The sequence below is a fragment of the Nelumbo nucifera genome, chromosome 3 (assembly GCF_055504915.1).
Source record: "Nelumbo nucifera cultivar China Antique chromosome 3, China Antique-T2T, whole genome shotgun sequence".
Classification (NCBI taxonomy): domain Eukaryota; kingdom Viridiplantae; phylum Streptophyta; class Magnoliopsida; order Proteales; family Nelumbonaceae; genus Nelumbo; species Nelumbo nucifera.
The window spans coordinates 89964617-89985972 of NC_142651.1; the positions used below are offsets into that span (position 1 = coordinate 89964617).

Genomic DNA, 21356 nt, shown 5'->3' on the forward strand with positions numbered 1-21356 from the left:
AAACCAAAAAGGATATGGATAGAAATAAGAAGAATGATTTAAGCATTAATAATTTATTAGTATATATGAATTTAAATAGAACTGATTGGCAAACAAAATTCATATAAACCAATCCTATATAATTGAGATTTTTTTGGGTGGAAATATAATTGAGATAAGGTATGCATGATGATAATGATGATTAACACATTATATAAATATTTATATTAATTACCTTAAATAATTGATCGGTTGGATTCAATGTACATTGGATATTGAATCCAATTCTCTAACTGAATTTTAATTCAAATCTTACTTGATTCTATGCAAATTAGCTCCCTTTGCACCCCTAGCCATCTGCCTCTACTCTAAGAGGCAAATTAGTTGCTTTAGGCTTCACTTTTGCACTAGTACAAATGAAATTGCATTACTTCTTTGCAAAAATTATTGCAGTTACGGCACTAAGATGAGAAAAATGTCCTTACGCAACTGATTGCCTTTCATTTAAGTTAATTAGACAGTTATTGAAGATAGTTTGATGCGTTAAAGCCTATGGGCCTGTATTGGTGAGGTGAGCCTCGCACTGGGGCCCACATGTCAAGCTGATGTACTTTATTATGATTAGCTAGCTAGCCAAGTATCTCTTGGTTACCTTGGACGATGGCTTACGTAAGCTTCCTGCCACGTGTAAGTCAATGGGTCGTGTAGAGATTCCTTCGCTAGTCTCAAGTTCTCAGACAAATTGATGATAGTGGCATGACTGTAATTTTCGCAAAAGACAGGGTGTAAAAGAGACCATCTCTGAAAATAATCTACCAATTTTTTTGTTGTCGTTTAGTAACCCAATTTTAATCTGGTTTTTGGAGCGGGGGCCAGGTTGTGTCAACGGACGCCAAACTGGATTCAAATACAGTTGAATCTCCGACCCTCGAAGGAGAGAGGAGAGAGAAAGGGAGTCCCTTCCTCAGAGCTTCTCTCAATCATTCTCTCTTCTCTTCTTCCTCCAATCATATATTTCTCTCACTCTTCTCTCTTTCTCCCTCACTATTTCCGGCGAGGGAGCACCCAGTAGAGGAGTAGAAGAAACAAAGAATCTCTCTTCTTACGTGAATTTCCCTCCTTCTGTCTCTCGATCACGACGAGATTTCCTTTGAATCTCTCGAAAATCCATCTGTAATGGCGTTCTTTCGACTGTTCGTCCTCCCAATTTAGGGTTTCATTAACTGAATTCTTGATTTTTCTGTACTGATTCCTTTAGCCTGTCCCGGAGCTTGGAGTCCGAGGGGTTGCTCACGAGTGATCCATTGGGGGTAGGCGATCTTTGCTTCTCTTCTTTCTTTTAGAGATTTTTACTGGTTCTTGATTGGTTAATCGTGTATTAATGCAAAATTCCGTTAGTTTGACATGTTTGTTGGGGAGTTTAAATTTGGTTCGGTTTGTGATCGGTTCAACTGTTATATAAAGTAGTGATCTGTTGGCGTGAAACAGCGAAGGGTAGGGGCAAAGGTCGTGTCTTTAGTTCGCAGGGGAAAAAAGATCCTTTTTCGGCTGATGAAGTTTTTTTAGTTTTCTTATGATTATTTTTGCTGGAGTTGTGGTTTGCTCAGCTTTTCTGATACTATGAACCTTACCGTGCAAACCAGAGACTGATTGAGCTTATGATGAACATAAGCTTCCTGCTCTTCCTATTTTCGGTCTCCTTGTATTCTGCTTTGTGTTGCTTGTAATTTTGTTTGCTCATACTTTCTCTGGTTCTAAGCGGATGGTTTGTTCAGGCTACTTTTTTTTTTTTTTTTCTTTTTTCAATTCTATTTAGTTTTCTGGTTGTGTATCATAGGAATGTTTTCATCCGACTCGGTATCCTCCAGAAGGTCGGTCCTATGTCCCAACTCCTGAGAAACCGCCATTTCCTTCGCGCGCTTCTAGAAATGTGATTTGTCCTTCATCTTCGAAAAAAAATTAGTAGCTTTTATATTTATAAGTAGCGAAATTTTGTTTGAAACAAGATTTTGTCTTCGGGGAAGCCCTTCAATTTGAATTGAGATATCGGTTGTATCTCATCTCCATGACTAAATTTCTCGGTAACACTGTTATGAATGTGGTTTCAAGGGCAATCTTGGGTTTCCTGAATGCTAACCTTTTCAGAACTAGCCACTAACTGATCCCAAACCTCATTCTTTGCTCGAGAATAGGCATTCTTTCTATCTAGTGTCTTTGTAATGTCTACAAGGAAGTCCTGTATAGTTAGTTATGTTTATCAATGTCAGGTCTAATATTTCTCTCTCTATATTCATTGATAAAAAAAAATCTATCAATGTGGTATGATTACAAGATGGAATGAAAGCTTCATCCTTTGCAGTAATTTCTTCTTTGGGTTCACAAAGAGAATATTTTTCCATGTGAATTGCAAAATTAAATTTTAATTTATGTGCATGATACTTATCTTTCATATCATAGTTCATTTCTGTGTCTTTTCCCCTTAGCCCTTGATGGTATAATTACACAATGGGATATGAGCTTCATCTTTAGTAGTATTATATTCACTAATTGGATCCGTGAAATGATTGTCAAAGAGACATCTGACATTGGGGGTGTTTCATTTTATTACTATTTGCAGAAGTCAGTGGGATGGAGCAGTCTTCAGATCATTCATTCTCAGGTAGTTCTATGTGTCTTCTATGTTTCTTTCTAATGAGGAGTCTTTTCTGTTTTCTTCAATTGATATTATACAACATATACATGCAGGTGCATGCATGTCAATGAGTATAAAAGATAAAATCATCAAATTCATGTATACATGCTTCTTTGGTCTATTACTTATTCTTGTTGTTTGTTGCAGGTCCTTCTAAGATACCATCAGTAAATATTCCTCAAAAAGTGAGAAGTGGTGCATGGGGGATTCCATCTGGATCTGCTGCATATAATGCCTCAAGTGATGCTAGCCTCTTTTCATGCTCATTACCTGTTCTTCCACATGAAAAGTGTATGTTCCAGCTCTCCCCTGAAGATGCTATAGAAAACTATGTACCATAAATGAATTTTCAACTTATTATTTGTCAATGTGCAGTTAACTTTGCAGATTTGGAACATGGGGGTCAATCTGTTGATGATGCCTCATCCACCTTAAATAAGCTACCTCAAGATGTGGAAGGTAAGGATCCTACTGAAGATGTTGGGTCACATGCAATAGGAAGCCTTCTACCTGATGATGAAGATGAACTCTTAGCTGGCATAATGGATGATTTCGACCTTAGTGGGTTGCCTAGTCAATTGGAGGACCTAGAAGATTATGACCTTTTTGGAAGTGGAGGGGGTATGGAGATGGATTTTGATCCTCAGGAGAGTCTCAGTATGGGTATGTCAAAGGTAAACTTAAATGATGGCATTGCTGGCAATGGGGCTACTCAGTATGGTCTTCCGAATGGTGTTGGAACTGTTGCTGGGGAGCATCCATATGGGGAACATCCCTCTAGAACACTCTTTGTGCGCAACATCAATAGTAATGTTGAAGATTCAGAACTGAGAAGTCTGTTTGAGGTTAGTGAAATGTTGTTTCAATTTGGTTGTGGCAACTTTTGTTTTTGCCATTAGTTTCTTCTTTTTTATTGCTAATGAATAGAGTTTCTATTTCCATACATTTTTTATTGGTTGAAGGTTTTCTCCTCTTATTGTTCTTGCTACTGCATTATTCTTTCTATGAGGGGAGAGTTTTTATTCAAAGGTTCACTTGATCCCAGGGAAAGAAAATGGTTTGTAACATTACAAATTGTTGGGCCTTATATCAGGTTTTAATTCCTTTTTTTTTGTTTTATTGCCTTATGTGTTTTTGCTCACTGACTCAGGCAAGGCATTTTCTTAGTGATAAAGAGTTGAAAAGGGAATCCCCACCTTTGATGATTTCAGGAACAGGGGATATTACAACAGTATAGGCTAACTCTTAATAAGGAATTACAACATTCTTCATAAAAAAGCTCCAAGTAATCACCCAATGGTGACCAACTGGCGCCAATAACTGACTACAGAAATTCATAAATTTTCATTGCAGACATATGGTAGAATCTTTGCAACACAATTTAGTTAAATAGATATGATTAAAGAATCTTAAGTTATAGATCTCATAGATAAATTATTCAGTCTTCTCAAATGGTTGTTAAATATTGAGATTAATTTTCTTTTGTCAAGGAAAGATGGAATTTTGGTTGGAACTTGGAATATTTTTTATGGGTACTTGGGTAGAATTTCAGTTAGGACATATGCCTTGGATACCTTTAGGGAAAATATAACTTGACTACTGAACTGCAGAGATGATCTGAGCCTGAGGTACTCTAGAACATATATCTAACCCTTGTATTCTTCAGAAAAATCCACGTAGTGGCATCTGTTTTTCTAATGGATCACATGTTGAAACTTTTTTCCAATGCAATTTTCATGACTCTGATGTCCTTATAGGTTTTTTTGGCAGGTCCTTACAGCCTTTTTGCTTTCCCTCCTCTTGCTTGTATTGAGTATGAGACTATGGGGATGTCTCAATCATCATGTTCATATTTCATACTCTTAACATGATTCACTTACTGCATTTAGTAAGAAAAAAAAGAAGAGAAAATCTGGAAAAAATTATAGAACTGAAGAAGGCATAGAAACACGGTCATTTATATCAGATGAAACAGCTGATGTATGTAATTAATTTTGTAACGTTAGATCAACCCTTGTGAACTGCCTGGTGCCAATTTGGGACTTAGGGTTGGAAAAAAATGGTTATTGAATCATAGATGATCTTGTCAAATAGGTTGAATGGAGCAGATCTTGTAAATAATTTAGTAAAACCACAGAGATTTATCATTTATCAACAAAAAAAAAACCACAGAGGTTTGTGGATGTGGAGGGAAGAGAGGAAGAGTGAGAGATGCGTGCTTTTTTGGGGTGAGGGGTGGCAATGGGCAGGATGGATGTGGGTTGAGCTTCAATCTATCCATCTAATCTGTTGACACATTAATGACCCATTTAAATAAAATTAAATGGCTAGAACCCAACCCAAACCCACCTTGACCCAATCCAACTTGCCCAACACATTAACCTTGTAATGCGTCGCATGCATCACCTTGTGCCAGTGTGCCTTGCACTTTGGAAGTAATGAGGTCTAAATCTTGTGTTAAGTTAGCATTTGGAGGAAAAGACAATTGTTATTTAAAGATCTAATGAAGTATGCTACAGAATTGGAAGTAATGGAAGATCAAAGTTTCCAGAGGTCCATAGTGCTTAGATACTTAATTTAGCATGGATCTCTGTTACAGGTTGACAATGTTAAAGGGGAATTCAGTAATGACTAACTTTGTGGTTGAGATTTTATGCGTTTCACATTCTAACAAGGAAATGAAAGATCCTAATAATTGGGAACTTCATTTCATGGTAGGTTTCTGGCATAAGCTGCATGACAAGTAATCCTTACACAGGGAGGAAATGGAAAAATTACAAGCAGGTAATGTTTGCTGAAACTAGGGGTACAACTTGGACAGCCTTGGATTGACAATTTGTTAATCTTGAACAGTAGAAAATCTTCAATTTGGGTGCCTTAGTTGCACCCCTATCTGAAATATGTTCTACACTTAGGTGGCTGAGTATTAGATCTTGGATATAGGTCAATATGCATCAAGACTTCCAACTGTTCCCAGTACTGCATTCATACTCAAGCCTGGCCCAAGTGGGTGTTGCTTGACAGAATAGTATGTTTGTACCATAACGAGCAAATGGTGAAATTCATATGGAAAGGTTTTGTTCTACATTTAGAATCTCATTATTTGCTGGTATATATATATTTACTTTCTCTTTAGCTGTGTCTTCATATATTTTCGCTTACTCTCATTGTGCAAGCATATAATGCATATTGCAAGATTAGTAGGCGGATTTGTGTGTGATCCCTAGAAAATATTGGGTATGCTAGGACTCTTGTAAATTTTAACCATCCCCAGTTCAAAATTTCTTTTTTTTTTTTGATAAATAACATCAATTTCATTAAAATAATGAATAGATACAAGAAGATCCCCTTAGAGGCACGAGGAGCAGCCTCTCCAAACAGCAAATACACAAACTACAACAGAGAAAACATGAATGTTGAAATTAAAACAATAGTTACAATTGCGCCCAGAACAATGTTTCCCTATTTATCCCTTGTTTTGCCAAGACATCAGCAAAAGCATTAGCTGATCTCCCAACCCATTGTACTGTTATAGACATATTTCTTGTCAGCCATTTGAATTTTCAACTCATTTTTGTAGCCCCAAGTGACATCCTCCGGATTATTTAGCCAGTCCACCACTGTCTTAGAGTCTCCTTCAATCAGAAGCTGCTCCACGCCCACTTCTTTTGCAAGAAGTATTCCTTGTATTGCAGCTAGCAGTTCTGCCCAGATAGAGTTCCCAACTCCTAAAGGGCCAGAGTAGATTAAGACAACCTCTCCAGCCTCATTCCTCAGTACACCTCCCATCCCAGAGGGACCCGGGTTACCCTGGCTACTCCCATCAAAATTCAGCTTCAAAGAACCAAGAGGAGGGGGGACCCAGCTAGTCACTGCCCTTCCCTTGTAGGAGGAACAGCTTGCTACCGACTTCCAATCCTTCCAACAATCAGTAAAAGTAAAATGGTTAAATAATTCTAGAGTCTTTAACCAATGTAATGACCTGGACAAAATGCAGTCCTTTAAGGTTTGACTGCTTCTTCCTTTTTCTTGGAAGATTCTGGCATTCCTTTCTTCCCATACTGTCCATAACAATGCTGCTCGTGAGCATCTCCACATTTTCCTTCCTCTTTTATGGGGCCAAGAGAAGAAAGAAGGGTTAAAGATTGTGCTTACTTCTGCTGGCATATCCCAACTAGACCCAAACAAAGATAGAAGCCAAGCCCAGAGCTCTGCCGTGACACTACAAGATAAAAATAGATGATTACAATCCTCACCATGAGATCTGCAAAGAATGCACCAGTTTGGTGAAATAGAAAGGACGGGTCTTCTCTTTTGTAGGTTGTCCATCGTGTTTACTTTACCATGCCACACTTCCCAACCCAACACAAAGCCATAACCTTGGGGGGGACCGGCCTACACCAGACTTCTTTGAAAGGGAAACTCTGATGAGAGGGAGATTGGCAGAGGAATTTGAAAAAGGAACCATAAGAAAAAGACCCTTTGGGGTGAATGGCCCAAATCCTTTTATCAGGTTTCGAGGGATCCAACCAAACCTTATCAAGGAGACATAGAAGAGTAGACAAACACTCAATTTCCTCATCCCTTAATCCTCTACAGAAACCAAAATCCCAAGACAAAGTTGGTAAGGATAAATTCGACGGAAGGAATTTTGAGATCACCTCATTTTTATACAAGGAAACAGAGTACAATGAAGGAAAAAGGTCTTTCAAAGGGAGATCTCCAACCCAAATGTCCTCCCAAAACTGAATAGAATTACCTGGGCAAGCATCATACCTGACACAGCTAAGGAACAAGCATCCCCAGTTCAAAATTTCTTTATCTCCATTTTTTGGCATCATCACTGTTACTGCATATTAGCCGGTTAGCATATTTCCAACCTATTTCATATTGTCAATTGCATTTTTAATTTTCCATAGAGAAGATAATTTTAGTGAAATTGTGTTCAATGAATTGGGAAAATTTCTCTTAAGCTTATAGGTTATCATTTATTTTCCAACTTCCTCTTTGTTGTTCATGTTGCAATTTCCTATTTATCATATTAAACTTGTGGCGTGATTCCTAAACAGCCCAATCATTTCTATGGATCCATGCTTATTGGTACAGAATGTTCTTTTTATTTTTCAAATTCAGATGTTAATTGATATTGTGAAATTGCTCTCTTTTGTAGCAATATGGTGCTATAAGGACCCTTTATACTGCATGCAAGCATAGGGGCTTTGTGATGATTTCTTATTATGACATCCGGGCTGCTCGGACGGCTATGCGTGCACTACAAAATAAGCCCTTGCGACGGAGAAAACTTGACATTCACTTTTCAATCCCAAAGGTTCAAAACAAAATTTGTACTTTTCAAATTAGGTTACTTTCATGTTTAATTACCATCATTTACCTGTTTCATGCCTTAACATTTTTTCCCCATGCCAGGATAACCCATCAGATAAGGATATTAATCAAGGAACTCTTGTAGTTTTCAATTTGGATCCATCCGTTTCAAATGATGATCTCCGTCAGATTTTTGGGGCTTATGGGGAAGTTAAAGAGGTGAAAAATTATTTTCTTATACACTATTCATATTTTTTTTATTTAGTTTCTATTCATTTCTTCTAAGTGGTTAACCTGTGGATATTGGGTGTTTTCTTGTTTCATTAAAAGCACAGATCAGGGAGACACCACACAAGCGGCACCATAAATTTATTGAATTTTATGATGTCAGAGCTGCAGAAGCAGCACTTAGGGCATTAAATAGGAGTGACATTGCTGGGAAACGCATAAAACTTGAACCTAGCCGACCTGGTGGAGCACGCCGGAAGTGCGTAATACCCTCTCTCTCTCTCTCTCTCTCTAATACACAGACAATTATGCTTATGCACCATTTAACTTTATTATCTTTTTGTATAGTTCCTTGACCTGTCCCTTTACCCTTGCCTTGTTTTTTTTATTGGATTTACCCCTGCCTTATTTCCTCAGTAATTCAAGTCTTTTTTTGTTTTACTGGTAAAATATTCAACATTTTTTCATTAATCATTTCAAGATTATTTCCTAAATTATTTCATTAGAATTATCAACAATTCAACATCCAGGGACAGTGGTGGGATGGAGAGTTGTCTTAAAATGGATGGAGCAGGGTGTTGAATCTATAGAACTAGGACCCTCCAAGTTGTTAAACTCAACTTGGATGCTTTTATCCTTTGTCAAAGTTGGGCTGTCTTTATAGTTCAAGTTAAAAACATTCTAACCATGCAAAACTAAACAGGCTGCAATATTTGAATTTTCATTATGGTAGTTATAAAATTGCCATGGCCAATAAATTAGCAGGTCAATATTTAATTGATGTGGCCAACTAAAAGTAATTGACAATGATGAGACATTTCTGTATTCAGTACCATGTTAATGAGCAATTAGATTCACACAGGTTACTTCTAAGTTGATAAAGATTTTCTCAAACATTAATTTTATTATATATTGCTTAGACAATTTTATTTTTATTGGAACAGTTCTTATTATGAATAGATGACTTGCTAAACTTCTGGATCTCTTTGTTTTTGGAAAGAATAAGTTTTGCACTTTGAATTCTTCTCATTAGATGTGGCAACATTGTTTTCTTTTTTTTTTTTTATCATTATCACTGTGGTTTCCATTTGCTATTTGTGTGCATTGTGTAGAATAGTGTCAAGCCACGCTGATATTTCTTACTCTGAAGTTCTAGTCTATTGACTGTTGGTTTATTCTCCTACTCTTTGATTTTCTAGTTTACTATTTTAAAATTCAAAAGCACTGCTTTGTATTCAGCTTGATGCAGCAATTGAGCCAAGAGCTAGAACAAGATGAAACTAGGAGTTTTCGACATCAAGTGGGTTCACCAATTACTAACTCCCCTCCTGGTAGGTTCTCCTTCAATTCTTGGTCATGTTTGACCGTTTTTAATCTCTTCTTGATCCGTTGTGTTTCTTTTATTTTGTACTATTTGTCCTTTTTTTATCAGTAACTTTAAGCAATTATATTTGTCCTGTTTCTGTTGTAAATTTGAATTTTATTAAAAACTGAATTGAGTTCCAAATTTATGACAGGTAACTGGGCCCAATTTAGCAGCCCAGTTGAGCATAGCCCTTTGCAAGGTCTGAGTCAGTCTCCTGGTTTAGGAACAGTTAATCCTATGAATGGCAATCATTTGCCTGGCTTAGCTTCCATTCTGCCTCCTCTTGGATCAAACTCTATGAAGATTGCACCTATTGGTAAGGACCAGGGACGGGTTACCCATGTGGACTCTGTATTTGCCAATAACAATTCGACACATGGAACTGCCTATCAGCAATCTCATTCCTTTCAAGAGCCAACCTTGAGCCCAAGTCCTGGAACTGTTTCTTCTTTTGGTCCATCAACCTCAAATGCATCTGGTATTGGAACATTGTCAGGTCCCCAATTTCTGTGGGGCAATCACACACCTTACTCAGAACATACTAACTCTTCTGCATGGCCAACACCATCTATGGGACATTCATATACATCCAATGGGCATGGGCAGGGCTATCCTTACTCCAGTCGGCATGGGTCTTTCCTTGGTTCATCACACCATCATCACCATCATGTTGGATCTGCTCCATCTGGTGTTCCTTTTGAAAGGCATTTTGGATATTTCCCTGAGTCCCCAGATACATCCTTCATGAGCCCAGTGGCTTTTGGAGGCATGGGTTTAAACCGCAATGAGGGTTACATGTTGAATGTTGGTGCTCGTGCTGCCATGAATAGTGGAGTTCCTATATCAGGAAACATTTCAGAAAATGGTTCACCCAATTTCAGAATGATGTCTTCACCAAGGCTGGGTCCTATGTTCCTTGGGGGTGGGCCATATCCTGGCCCTGGAACCAGCATAGAGGGTTTGGCAGAACGGGGGCGTAGTCGCCGTGTTGAGAACAATGGAAACCAGCTAGATAGCAAGAAGCAATATCAGCTAGATTTGGATAAGATCATTAGTGGAGAAGATACTCGTACTACCCTAATGATCAAGAACATCCCTAACAAGTAAGAACAGTCCTCCATGTCCTTAATTGTATGGGTGGCCCTCTTTATTGCTGCAGACATTGAACTCATTGATTATATCCCAATTCTTTTTCTTTTTTTTTTCACCAGGTACACCTCAAAGATGCTGCTGGCTGCCATTGATGAAAATCACAGGGGTACCTATGATTTTCTCTACTTGCCAATTGATTTTAAGGTAATTTTGTTTTGGGGTATTTTGGAGAATTATTTATTATTTTTTTCTTTTTCTTGTAATTTTTTCTGCGCATCAGTTGATCTGCAATTGATTTATGATATTCTGTGGATGCAGAATAAATGCAATGTGGGTTATGCATTTATCAATATGGTCTCTCCTTCCCACATTATCCCCTTCTATGAGGTACAGTGCTCTTTAGTCTTGAATGATTTTGATGATTTTTTTTTGCAATTTATTTATATGTAAAGTTTAATGGACTGAAAATAGAAGAGCTTAATTTGCATGTCTTAACGATATGATACCCTACTTGGGAGGAGAGTTCATAGCATCCTAATTCCAGTTTCCAGATAGCCTGACTGGCACCTCACTTGCCAGAAAAAGAGTTACAGGGGTCCCATTTTCTATTGTAATATGTGCATAGCAGAATCTTCTACGGTCTAACTTAGGCTTCTAATACTTGTGCAGGCGTTCAATGGGAAGAAATGGGAGAAATTTAATAGTGAGAAAGTTGCTTCTCTGGCATATGCTCGAATACAGGGTAAGGCAGCCCTTGTTACTCACTTCCAGAATTCAAGCTTGATGAATGAAGACAAACGGTGTCGTCCAATTCTATTCCATTCAGAGGGCTCAGATGGTGATCAGGTAACATTAGTAATTAAAAAAACTGTTTTATCTTGTGATATTTTGACAAAAAAGCTAATGTTTTACAAACATTTTCATGGAATGCTGAAGTTGACATCCAAATAATTTTTAAAGAACTAAGGGTCTCTCTAATTTTGGGTAATTTTTTAAAGAACTGCAACAGCTTTCTATCTCTTGAATCATAGAAAGACAAAAAACAAAGATACTTGTGCAAATATAGGATGGTTAGCCCTTTTGTGATATAGGGATCACCATCGTTACATCTCTCTGTTAGCATTTCTCTGCCATTTTCTTTTTTCCACTTATCCCGTCTAAATGTCATGAGATTTTGTGTGTAAGCTGTGTTTTTTCCTAAAATAAGAGGTTGGGTGAAGCATTCACCGACTGTTTCATGTTTTCTTGTGTTTGTAGATCATCCAAGAACCGTTCCCATCCAATACTATGAATATCCGTATCCGTCAGCCAGATGGTTCTTACTTGGGGGATTCACCAGAAAGCCCTCCAAAGGGTAGCTTGGCTGAGAAACTAGAGAAGAGTTAACACTAAACACGTAGAAGGCAGCTTGCTCTCAACTCAAATGAGATGATAGCGATGAGTTCTAACTGTTGCGTAGATATTTCAAGTGTATAAAATTGGCAAGAGAAAACCCAGAAAAAAAAAAGCAAAAAATATTGTTAATGTCTGTATCATAGGCATTTTCCACTATTTGAGCGAAGTTTGTGCCCAGAGCAATTCACAACTCACAAGAAATGCTTTGAAGGAAGAAGCAGAGGGAGTGTTTTATTTGTGTAGAGTCACAGATTGATATTTAAGGGAAGAGAATAAGGTGAAGAAGAAGCATACAGTTGAAAAAGTGTGCATTCTCTCTGCTGCCAAATGCACACATCTCACCAGTTGGTGCATGACTTCTCTCTTCTTTTTTTGTCTAGTCATTGTAATGTCGGGGATGGGGTTGGATTATATTTGCAAATATGAATACGGTGTCTATATGGGGGGTACATTTTGTATTGAAGTTGAAATTTTTAGGGGCGGTGAAAGGGGCTGTTAGTAAAATTGTATAGAGGGGAGATGGCAGACCCTGCTTTTATGTTGTGTTCAATGTTGTTGTCTTTTGAACTGTGGCAAATTTGTATTTAACGAGACATTCGATTCTGTACAGATCGTGCATCAGATTTTATTGCATCTGTTTTGGTTATTGTCATGGTTTAAAGTATGATTCGGGCGTATGTATCAAAAGATACGGTCCGAAACGTCTGTTTCCAGGTGTTTTGGACACCCAACTTTTTTTAATAATAAAAAACATGTTTTAAGCTTCCCAAAAAATCAAAATTTGAAAAAAAAAAAACTAAAACAAAAGATGTTTCAGCCGTTTTTAAGTACCAATACGATGTGGCCGATATATGTATCGTATCGATACTTTGAACCTTGGTTATTGTCCTATTGGTATGCGGATCAATTAAAAAAGAATACATCAAAAGGCAAAGAGAACTTATCACTAGCCCACGTTGCTTTCATCCATGCATTTCTACCAAGGAATGATCTGTGATATCTTGGGCAAGGTTCAAAATATTGATATGCTTGATACATCGGTATGGGTATCGGGTGATGTCATACTATTTTTATATTTTTTTTTATTTTTCTCGAAACCGGTTTAGGGGGCTTGGTTTAAGATTCCTCCACCCCGTGAACTGGTCAGAACCCTGATACACCCAGGGGAGTATCGGGGAAGTCCAAGAACAATAAGGGTTCTATGAGGATATGCTTGGAAAATGCATCAATAAAATATGAAACTGTCTTGGTTGCGATCTTTGCGGAGACCAAATATGTGCCACACTGAGCCCAAATGAGACAATTCATTTTCTGATGTGATTGTTGAGAAAATTAATTGGATGAGTTACCCAAAACAATATAAATACAAGTTAGATCTATGGTGATGATGATGATTGATGAGTATACATCTCATCATTAATATTATCATCATCGTCATCCATACCTTATCCCAATAACACGGGGTTGGCCACATGAATGATATTTCACCAATCCATTCTATTTAAGGCCATATTCATTGGAGCATTAGTGATTAAATTATTTCTTACAGCTACCTATGCTCTTTTTTGTTTACTCCTAGCTCTTTTGGCCTCTATCACTTGTAAGTTGTGACAAATCACTTCTTCTAACTAGAGCTGTTGGTGGTCTTCTATGTGGTAAGTAAACCATTTTAGTTTACTTTCTCTTATTTATCATCTATTAGAGCTACTCGTAGGTTCTTAATTTTTTTTGGTTAGGCTCCTAGGTTTGTGTGGATGACTTCATTTTTCTTATCATATTTTTTTTAGGTTTTTCATTCATGCACCTTAGCATTCTCATTTTTGCTACATTTATATTTTTTGGCTTTAATGTGTTTGGATAATGAACTCATTAAGAGTATTAATAGTGTATTAAGTATGTAGCTAATCCAAGTAAACTTCTTTGAGATACATATATTACAAGCATCCTGCTGAAAAAGAAGTGGAAACATTACTTAATTTAGTTGAATGAGCTAAACACTACCAACACCATCACCATTTTCATTAAAGTTGAGGATTGCTCCAAAAAAATAAAAGAATGAATGAATTACAAAGGCTAAAAAGGATTTGAAGCAGTTCAAGAAGATTTTTGCTACAATTCATCATGGAGAAAATAAGCATCAAGTGCATGGTCTAAGTGTCACATCTTTTAAGTTTTTTTTTTCTATAATCATTTGCTTAAGATATATAACATAAGATGCTCAATAAGAGCAAATTCAATGAAATCAACTTAGAGATCAATTGACTAGAATATGTTTGGTTCTTAGGCTTCTTGAACTTAAAATCAAGAATTGAAATGTTAAAAATCATTTTTGAAAGCCAAATGATGGATCCCCAAACCTTTAGGTGAATTTTTCTAAGGTTTCTAAGTGTTGGATACATGTAATCGATTATCCAGAAATATATAGTTGACTACCCTTGACAATCGAGGCATGAAATGCCCTAACAGCTAACACTATGATGTAGTTGATTTCCCAAAAAATCATAGTCGAGTACCCATGACAGTTGAGACATGAAATGCCCTTGCACTATTCTATAGTCAACTACCTTTGATAGGCCAAGCTTGAAAACACATATCAATCGGTTGATTGGAATAACTAGTCAACTAGAAAAGAAAAAAGATTCCTCCCTTCATCTAACAGGTGACTATTAACTGATTATAATCAACTACTTTGTCTTATTTTTTGACCCTTTGAAGGCATAATGGTTAGTTCTATTTTTGGTATGCCTTTATCTTCTTGATGACACTTTAAATCATTTCCATGAATGGTAAAAATCTTCCAATAGTTAGAAAATAGTCACTTGTTTTCCATCATTTACAAATTAAAAGTTTTGGCTTGAATCCAAAAGATAAGAAATCAACCTCTGCAAACATTGATATAGTGTGTAGGTGTTTTTTGAGAGCAAGTTTGCAAGAGTCTTTGTTTTTGAAGAGTTATGAGCTTCAATTGTTTCAAGAGTGAGAAAAGCTAAGAAGCCCTTGTGTTTGTATAATCTCACCAAGCTATTTTGAATCTTTTTACTAGGTTAAGCATCTAAGTTTGTTATCATTTGCATCTGAATAGTTTGAGTTGTATCTTGTTATATCTGCCTACTAAGAGGCTTTAGTCTTGCCTATCTGTGCTATGTTGTAATATCATTTAAATGTAGAGGGTGTTTTAGGGTTGAACACCATTAAAGGTTTGATTGGAACCTAAAAGGCCAATCATGGTTTGGTAGAGACCTTGAAGATCTACTAGTTTAGGTTTGGTAAGCACCTGCAAAGTTCTACTAAGTGAGGGTAGAACTCATAAGTCTATCCAAAGTTATAGGAACCTTGAAAAAACTAAAGTTGTAAAAAGTCTTTATTGGCATCCAAGAAGTTTAATTGGTTTGAGTGAGTGGAAATCCTTAAAAGGGTTTCTAAAGGTAGAGGATGTAGGCAGGGTTTGTTGAACCTCTATAAAATCGTACTATTTATTTTCTTGTTTTTTTTTTTTTGCTTTATTTGTTTAATTATAAGTTTATATAGTTACTTGCTACAAACATTACTAACATTCTGTTCAAACTTGAATATCTAGTATTCTTGCGGTTCTTGCTCTTTACTTTTGTTTATTTTCTTATCAACTACAAGATACTAATATTTAGTGCAATTACTAATCTATTAGCCTTATTAATATTCTACTAACTTACTAGCATTTATCTTTTACAATTATTGTGCTTCATTGCGTACTAACATTTATTAACTGCTAACTACTTTAAATTTCCATTGTTGCAGTTATTTGTTTTCATTGTTTACATTAATTGTTTAACTATATCGATTTGATATTCAGTTCATTTACAAGAAGTTATCTATTTGTTCTTGAGATTTCATTTAGTGACCCTTTAATTTTATTTGTTGTATCTTTACTTGATTGAATGTAATCTTAAGTTGCACAAACATACACTTGCAACACACTTACAATGATTGTAAGTGCTTTTGGAGTTATTGTTCATCCTTTTAGTTAATTGCTTTTGTATTCTTTAAGCCTTTCATTCCTTTGCAACCTATTCTATTTATCAAGAAGGCTTAGATTCAATTTTTTGGGGAGGTTTTTAATCCATACCCAATTCATTCCCCTTTTGGTTAAGGTCACAAATCCCAATAATTTTCTAGACATGTTGTTTCTTAATTTCTTAACACTCTACTTCCATACAATATAACAAGTCTTACAACTATTTTATAGAATTTTATTTTTAATCTAAGTTGTATTAACTTATAACACAAAAGTATGGATGCACCCTTCTATTTTGCCCATTCTTTTTCTAATTCTTTAAATGACACCCTCCTCGATCTCTCCCTTGTTATAAATTATTGAACCAATGCATCAGAAATGGTCACCTTGAGTTATCTCTTGATCTCAATCCTAACTATATCGTGATTTATGCACCTATTATTGCTAAATTTATATGTCATATGCTCTACTTTGGTTCTATTTATTTTAAAACATCTTGCTTCTAAGGCATTTGTCCATAAGCTTAATTTTGCATTTTAGTCATTCATTAGTTCCATCAATGAAAACAATGTCATCCACAAATAACATGCACCATGGAACTTCTTGAATGTGCTTAGTAAATTCATCTATGATTAGTGCAAATGGATGAGGACTAAGTGTTGAAAGTGTAAAATCTGAAGTCCCATCCACTAGTGTTCTAACATTGGTTATTGCCCCCTCATACATCTCATTAATATTCAAAAAATATCAATTCTCCAATTGATATGACATGAATAAAAATTAGTGTCTCAAAAGTAAAGATTTGAAATTAATGTGATATCAACAAGTTATCTAAATATGTAGTTATGAGGTCTGATCTATCAAGGGGGTTATAAGAGTTAACTATGGGAGTAACATTGAAGTTAAGTTAATGAGAGCAAGTGATTTGAATTTATCTTAAATCAAAATTTAATTAAATAATTAATAGTAATACCATTCAATACCTTACATAAGGGAATGATAGAAACATCTATGAGTGATATTTTGATGAGTATTGATTAATACCATGATTCAAAGTATCAATATGGATATTTAGGGCCACTAAACATCTCTTCGCTTTGTAGCTACCAAAAACTACTCTAAGCTCTTTTGTTCATTAAAGATCTTTAGCTCATCTGGCTAAGTCCATCTTGTCTTAACCAGCTCGGCCTAGCCAACCATTTACTTGTCTTTGGTAACTCAAGTGTTAGAGTGCTCCTCCCCAGGGAACCACCTCGGGGCCTTTAATGTTTATGTTCATAAGTTGTAGATCATCATATCTCCACCAATTCAATAAGACAATTCATCTACTTTGCTCCTTCACCTCAGCTGGAACAATATCAAATTGGCGTCATTTGTGGAAACTTGAATAAAAAGTTAGTTTCAGCTCTACATATCTCTCTTTTCAACAACAATTCCTCCGAAGAACCACTTTGACAACTCTAGCAATGACTCTCCAAAGGACTCTCACATCGATAACAATGTATCTCTACCTTGTGATCCCTAGGTTCAACTTTCCACCTCATGGTCCTTGAGGACCTTGTCACTACAAACCAAGGTGCAACTTCTCTAACCAACTAGCCTTCCCCAAGGCAAAGTGTGGGATGAGGCTACCAATCAATTGGTAGGGCTAGAACGATTGACTACCATCTCCTCACCATTCCAAGAACAACTCTCCATAGAGCAAAGCTTAGAACGTCTAAAACCCTGAATGCTCCGGTGTTTGAATTCCAACCAAGGAATGCCTTGGCCCTTAGAACCAACATCAGTGTTCTCATGCTAAGTCCAACTTGGTTAGAGACAAGTGCAATTAGTTCCCAAAATTAGGCAAGAGAGATGACGACTTGGGTTCTCAAATCCAAGACATGTGCTAATGGCTCAATGCTATTGAGAGGAGTTGCCAATATTGCTAAAGGGCTTTTGCAGAAGTTTGCATTTCCAAGGAGCCAATGTTCACCAAGGAAATTATGAATGAGTTCCCTCCGAGCTTCAAGATGCCCTAGTTTGAAAAGTATAATAACACCATAGACCCTTGACATTTAGAGCTAGGGATAGGGGTGTCAATTAGACTGGATTTGGTCCAATCCGACCCAGTCCAATGTGAATCCATTATAAATGGACCAGGTCCAATCTAATCCAATGAATGTTTTGGACTAAATTGGACCGGTCCAATTCAATGTCTGGACTGTTCAATCTGTTCAAGTTCATTTTGATTTAGATTAGTTTCAACTCAAACCCGGTCCATTGACACATATATTCTTATCTTATATCAATGGACTAGATATTGGCTTAATCCAACCCAATCCAATATAAATTTGTTACGGATGGACCAGGTCCGGTTCAATCTAATAAATATTTTGAACTGGATTGGTCCAATCCAATATGTCTTGATGGTCCGTTCAATCTATCCAAATTGGTTTTGGACTGGACGGGGTCCAATCCAAAACCGGTCCATTAACACCCTTAGCTAGGGATATGCCTGAAAGGCCTCGAGCAATGACTCCATAACATAAAGCTGAGCCAATACTTGACACTTGAAACTACATATTGGCCCAAAAGGCCTTAGCTAATAGTTTTGAAACATCATAAGCCCTAAACCAAGCCAACCCATAAACACATAGAACTAGGGGTAGACCCAAAAGGCTTCAACTTGAAGCCTTTTTCTCTGCATTACAGAATTGTAAATGACACAGAGAATGGATAAGTTGAACAAAATTGTGTTTTCATTTCATTCAAATTTGTGTTTGAGGACCCAAGTACATCTGTGAAAAAAAAAAAAAAAACTTAGACATTATGAAAGAAAAAGAAGTGAGCAAGAGTGACAAGCACCCCTAAGAAGCTTGTCTTGTGCTAGCAGAGCCATGTTGAAATATAGTTTAACTAACCAGCATGCAAGAATAGAAAGCTGCATTAAGGCCTTATTTAACCAATCTATGACTAGAAGGGATTGAGTATCATGGCTTGGTAGGAAGGTCAGTAGCATCATTGGCAATTTGATCTGCCACCTCAGTCTTGTCACTAGTAGGGGTGTCAATTGGATTGGATTTGGTCCAATCCGCCAATGTGAGTCCATTATAAATGGACCAGGTCCAATAATCCAATGAATGTTTTGGACCAATTTGGACTGGTCTAATTCAATGTTTGGACCATCCAATCTGTTCAAATTCATTTTGATTTAGATTGGTTTCAATCCAAACCTGTTCAATCCAAACCTGGTCAATTGACACATATATTCTTAATTATCTTATATCAATAGACCAGATATTGGCTTAATTCAACCCAATCCAATATAAATTTGTTATGAATGGAGCATGTCCAATCCAATCTAATAAATATTTTTGACCGGATTGGTCCAATCCAATATATCTTATTGGTCCGTCCAAATTGATTTTGGACTGGATGGGGTCCAATCCAAAACCGGTCTATTGACATCCAAAACATTTTGTCACATGGCCAAAGGCCACACAGCTACCCCTTTGGGTTGGACTTTAACACCACCACGTTCTCGCGGGCCATCTTTAATGGTCAAGGTTAGGGATGGCAACGAGCCAAGCTTTTCACGAGCTGCTTGAGCTCGGCTCGGCTCGATTTCAGCCGAGCTCAAGCTCGAGCTCGAGCCCAATTCAGTGGCTCGATTATTAAACGAGCCGAGCTCGAGCCTACTAGAACTCGGCTCATGAGCCGGCTCAAATATATATATATATAATAAAAATATTATAATTATTAATTATTATAAATCTTAATTTTTTAAATATAAAATAAAAAAAATTATATATATTTTTATTTTTATAAAATATTTTTTTTTCTAAATATTTTTAAATATAAAATGAGCTGAGCTGAGCCAAGCTCGAGCTTATGAACTCTTGACTCGAGCTCAAGGTTCTAGCTCGAACCGAGCTCGAGCCTGGTACTATTCGGCTCGGCTCAGCTCGAATCCACCCGTAGTCAAGGTAGAACAACTGCCAATCTTTCGACGCCCACGCTCCCTTTCAGACAAGGGGAAATTTCTTCTTTCTTGCTTAGGCCTCCTCAAGTTGCCTACTCTATCATCTTAGAAAACCATCTCAGAATCTGCAAAACTAGTTGAAGTCAATACCTCATAGAATAAACAGAAAGGGAATGAACAAAATCAATGGCTTGGTGACTTTATTACCTGGTTCAGCTTGGCACAAGCCCACTCGAATCAGGACCGGCCATCTTCTTTAAGTCCCTCTTCTCCTTACACAATGAGATCGGCTTCAGTCAGGGCAAGCTCATGCTCACACTGTCCCAACAGCCTCTTGCAACCTTGCATCAGGAATATCTCTCCATGAAATAAAGCACATGAGAAGGGAGATATTCTCAATGCAAGGCTGTAAAGCCTGCTCAAATGGGCATTGCCCTGACTGAAGCCAAACTCTTACACAACATGTTCACCTTTGATGTCTTCACCTTAGTGCATGGGATAGTGACCTTGGTATCTAAGGGCCATTCGAAGACTCAAAGAAGAACCACCCCTTCCAACCATGGATTTGAGGACAAATCCCTACAAAGGACCATTGAGTTCGAGTTCAATTGAACACCAACTAGTATCTAAGAGAAACATAAGGCTAGCCATGAGACTGTCTTCATACACATACAACTCGTCTGATTCATCAAGAAAACTCACCTGCTTTACTTGTCCACCTAAGCTTGGACAACATCAACTGTATTAATTGGTCTATATTAGTTCGTATTGAGTATATTGACAAATACCAACCATATTTTTAAAACTTAAATTTATATGTTTATTAATTGTGGTTGTGCCATTCAATCCATTGAATCCCACTTCTCATTAATTATGCATTTAATCACCTTTTATATCCCATTAGATGTGGACTAATGGTATATTTGGTTCATGTCAAATACATTTTGTGAAAAGTGAACTAATGAAAAGTAAGATATTTTTAATGTAATTAGTTGAGAATTGGATTTAATGTGTCAACAAGGTTAATGAATGCATAGTAGTTGAACTCTAGAAATTGTAATAGATCTAATGTTTTTTAAATAAGATTAAGTAACATTTTAATAACAATATAATTATTATTTAAAAATAACAATAATATTTATGTAATATTTAAAACATAAGATAAATTTTATTTTCTCTTTTTGTAATACACAAAAGTAATAATAAATTAGAAAATAGTTTATTTTGTAATTAAAATATAATAGTTGCATTTGATTTGTGTCTTGGATCATCTATATTTCTCATGAATCTGAAATATTTTTTTAGATTAGTTATATATTTTATG

At 36.5% G+C, this 21356-nt stretch overlaps 1 protein-coding gene across 1 annotated transcript; it reads left to right on the forward strand.

Annotated features, from left to right (window-relative positions):
* The first annotated feature begins 909 nt into the window (after nt 1–909).
* On the forward strand, nt 910–12686 carry LOC104590542 (protein MEI2-like 2). The gene is made up of 13 exons (XM_010249253.3): nt 910–1289; nt 2597–2638; nt 2819–2962; nt 3047–3516; nt 7842–8000; nt 8099–8215; nt 8332–8483; nt 9464–9555; nt 9742–10693; nt 10802–10886; nt 11001–11069; nt 11352–11528; nt 11940–12686. Exons 2-13 carry the CDS (start codon nt 2608–2610, stop codon nt 12066–12068), a joined length of 2577 nt encoding a protein of 858 aa, XP_010247555.1. The 5' UTR covers nt 910–1289; nt 2597–2607; the 3' UTR covers nt 12069–12686.
* Nucleotides 12687–21356: the final 8670 nt, after the last annotated feature.

Bases quoted from the DNA above. Each gene is read 5' to 3' on its own strand.
- LOC104590542 (XM_010249253.3), top strand. From the start codon at position 2,608: ATGGAGCAGTCTTCAGATCATTCATTCTCAG. The intron at 3,517-7,841 runs GTTAGTGAAATG...TCTCTTTTGTAG, and splicing joins AACTGAGAAGTCTGTTTGAG to CAATATGGTGCTATAAGGAC. The intron at 11,070-11,351 runs GTACAGTGCTCT...ATACTTGTGCAG, and splicing joins ACATTATCCCCTTCTATGAG to GCGTTCAATGGGAAGAAATG.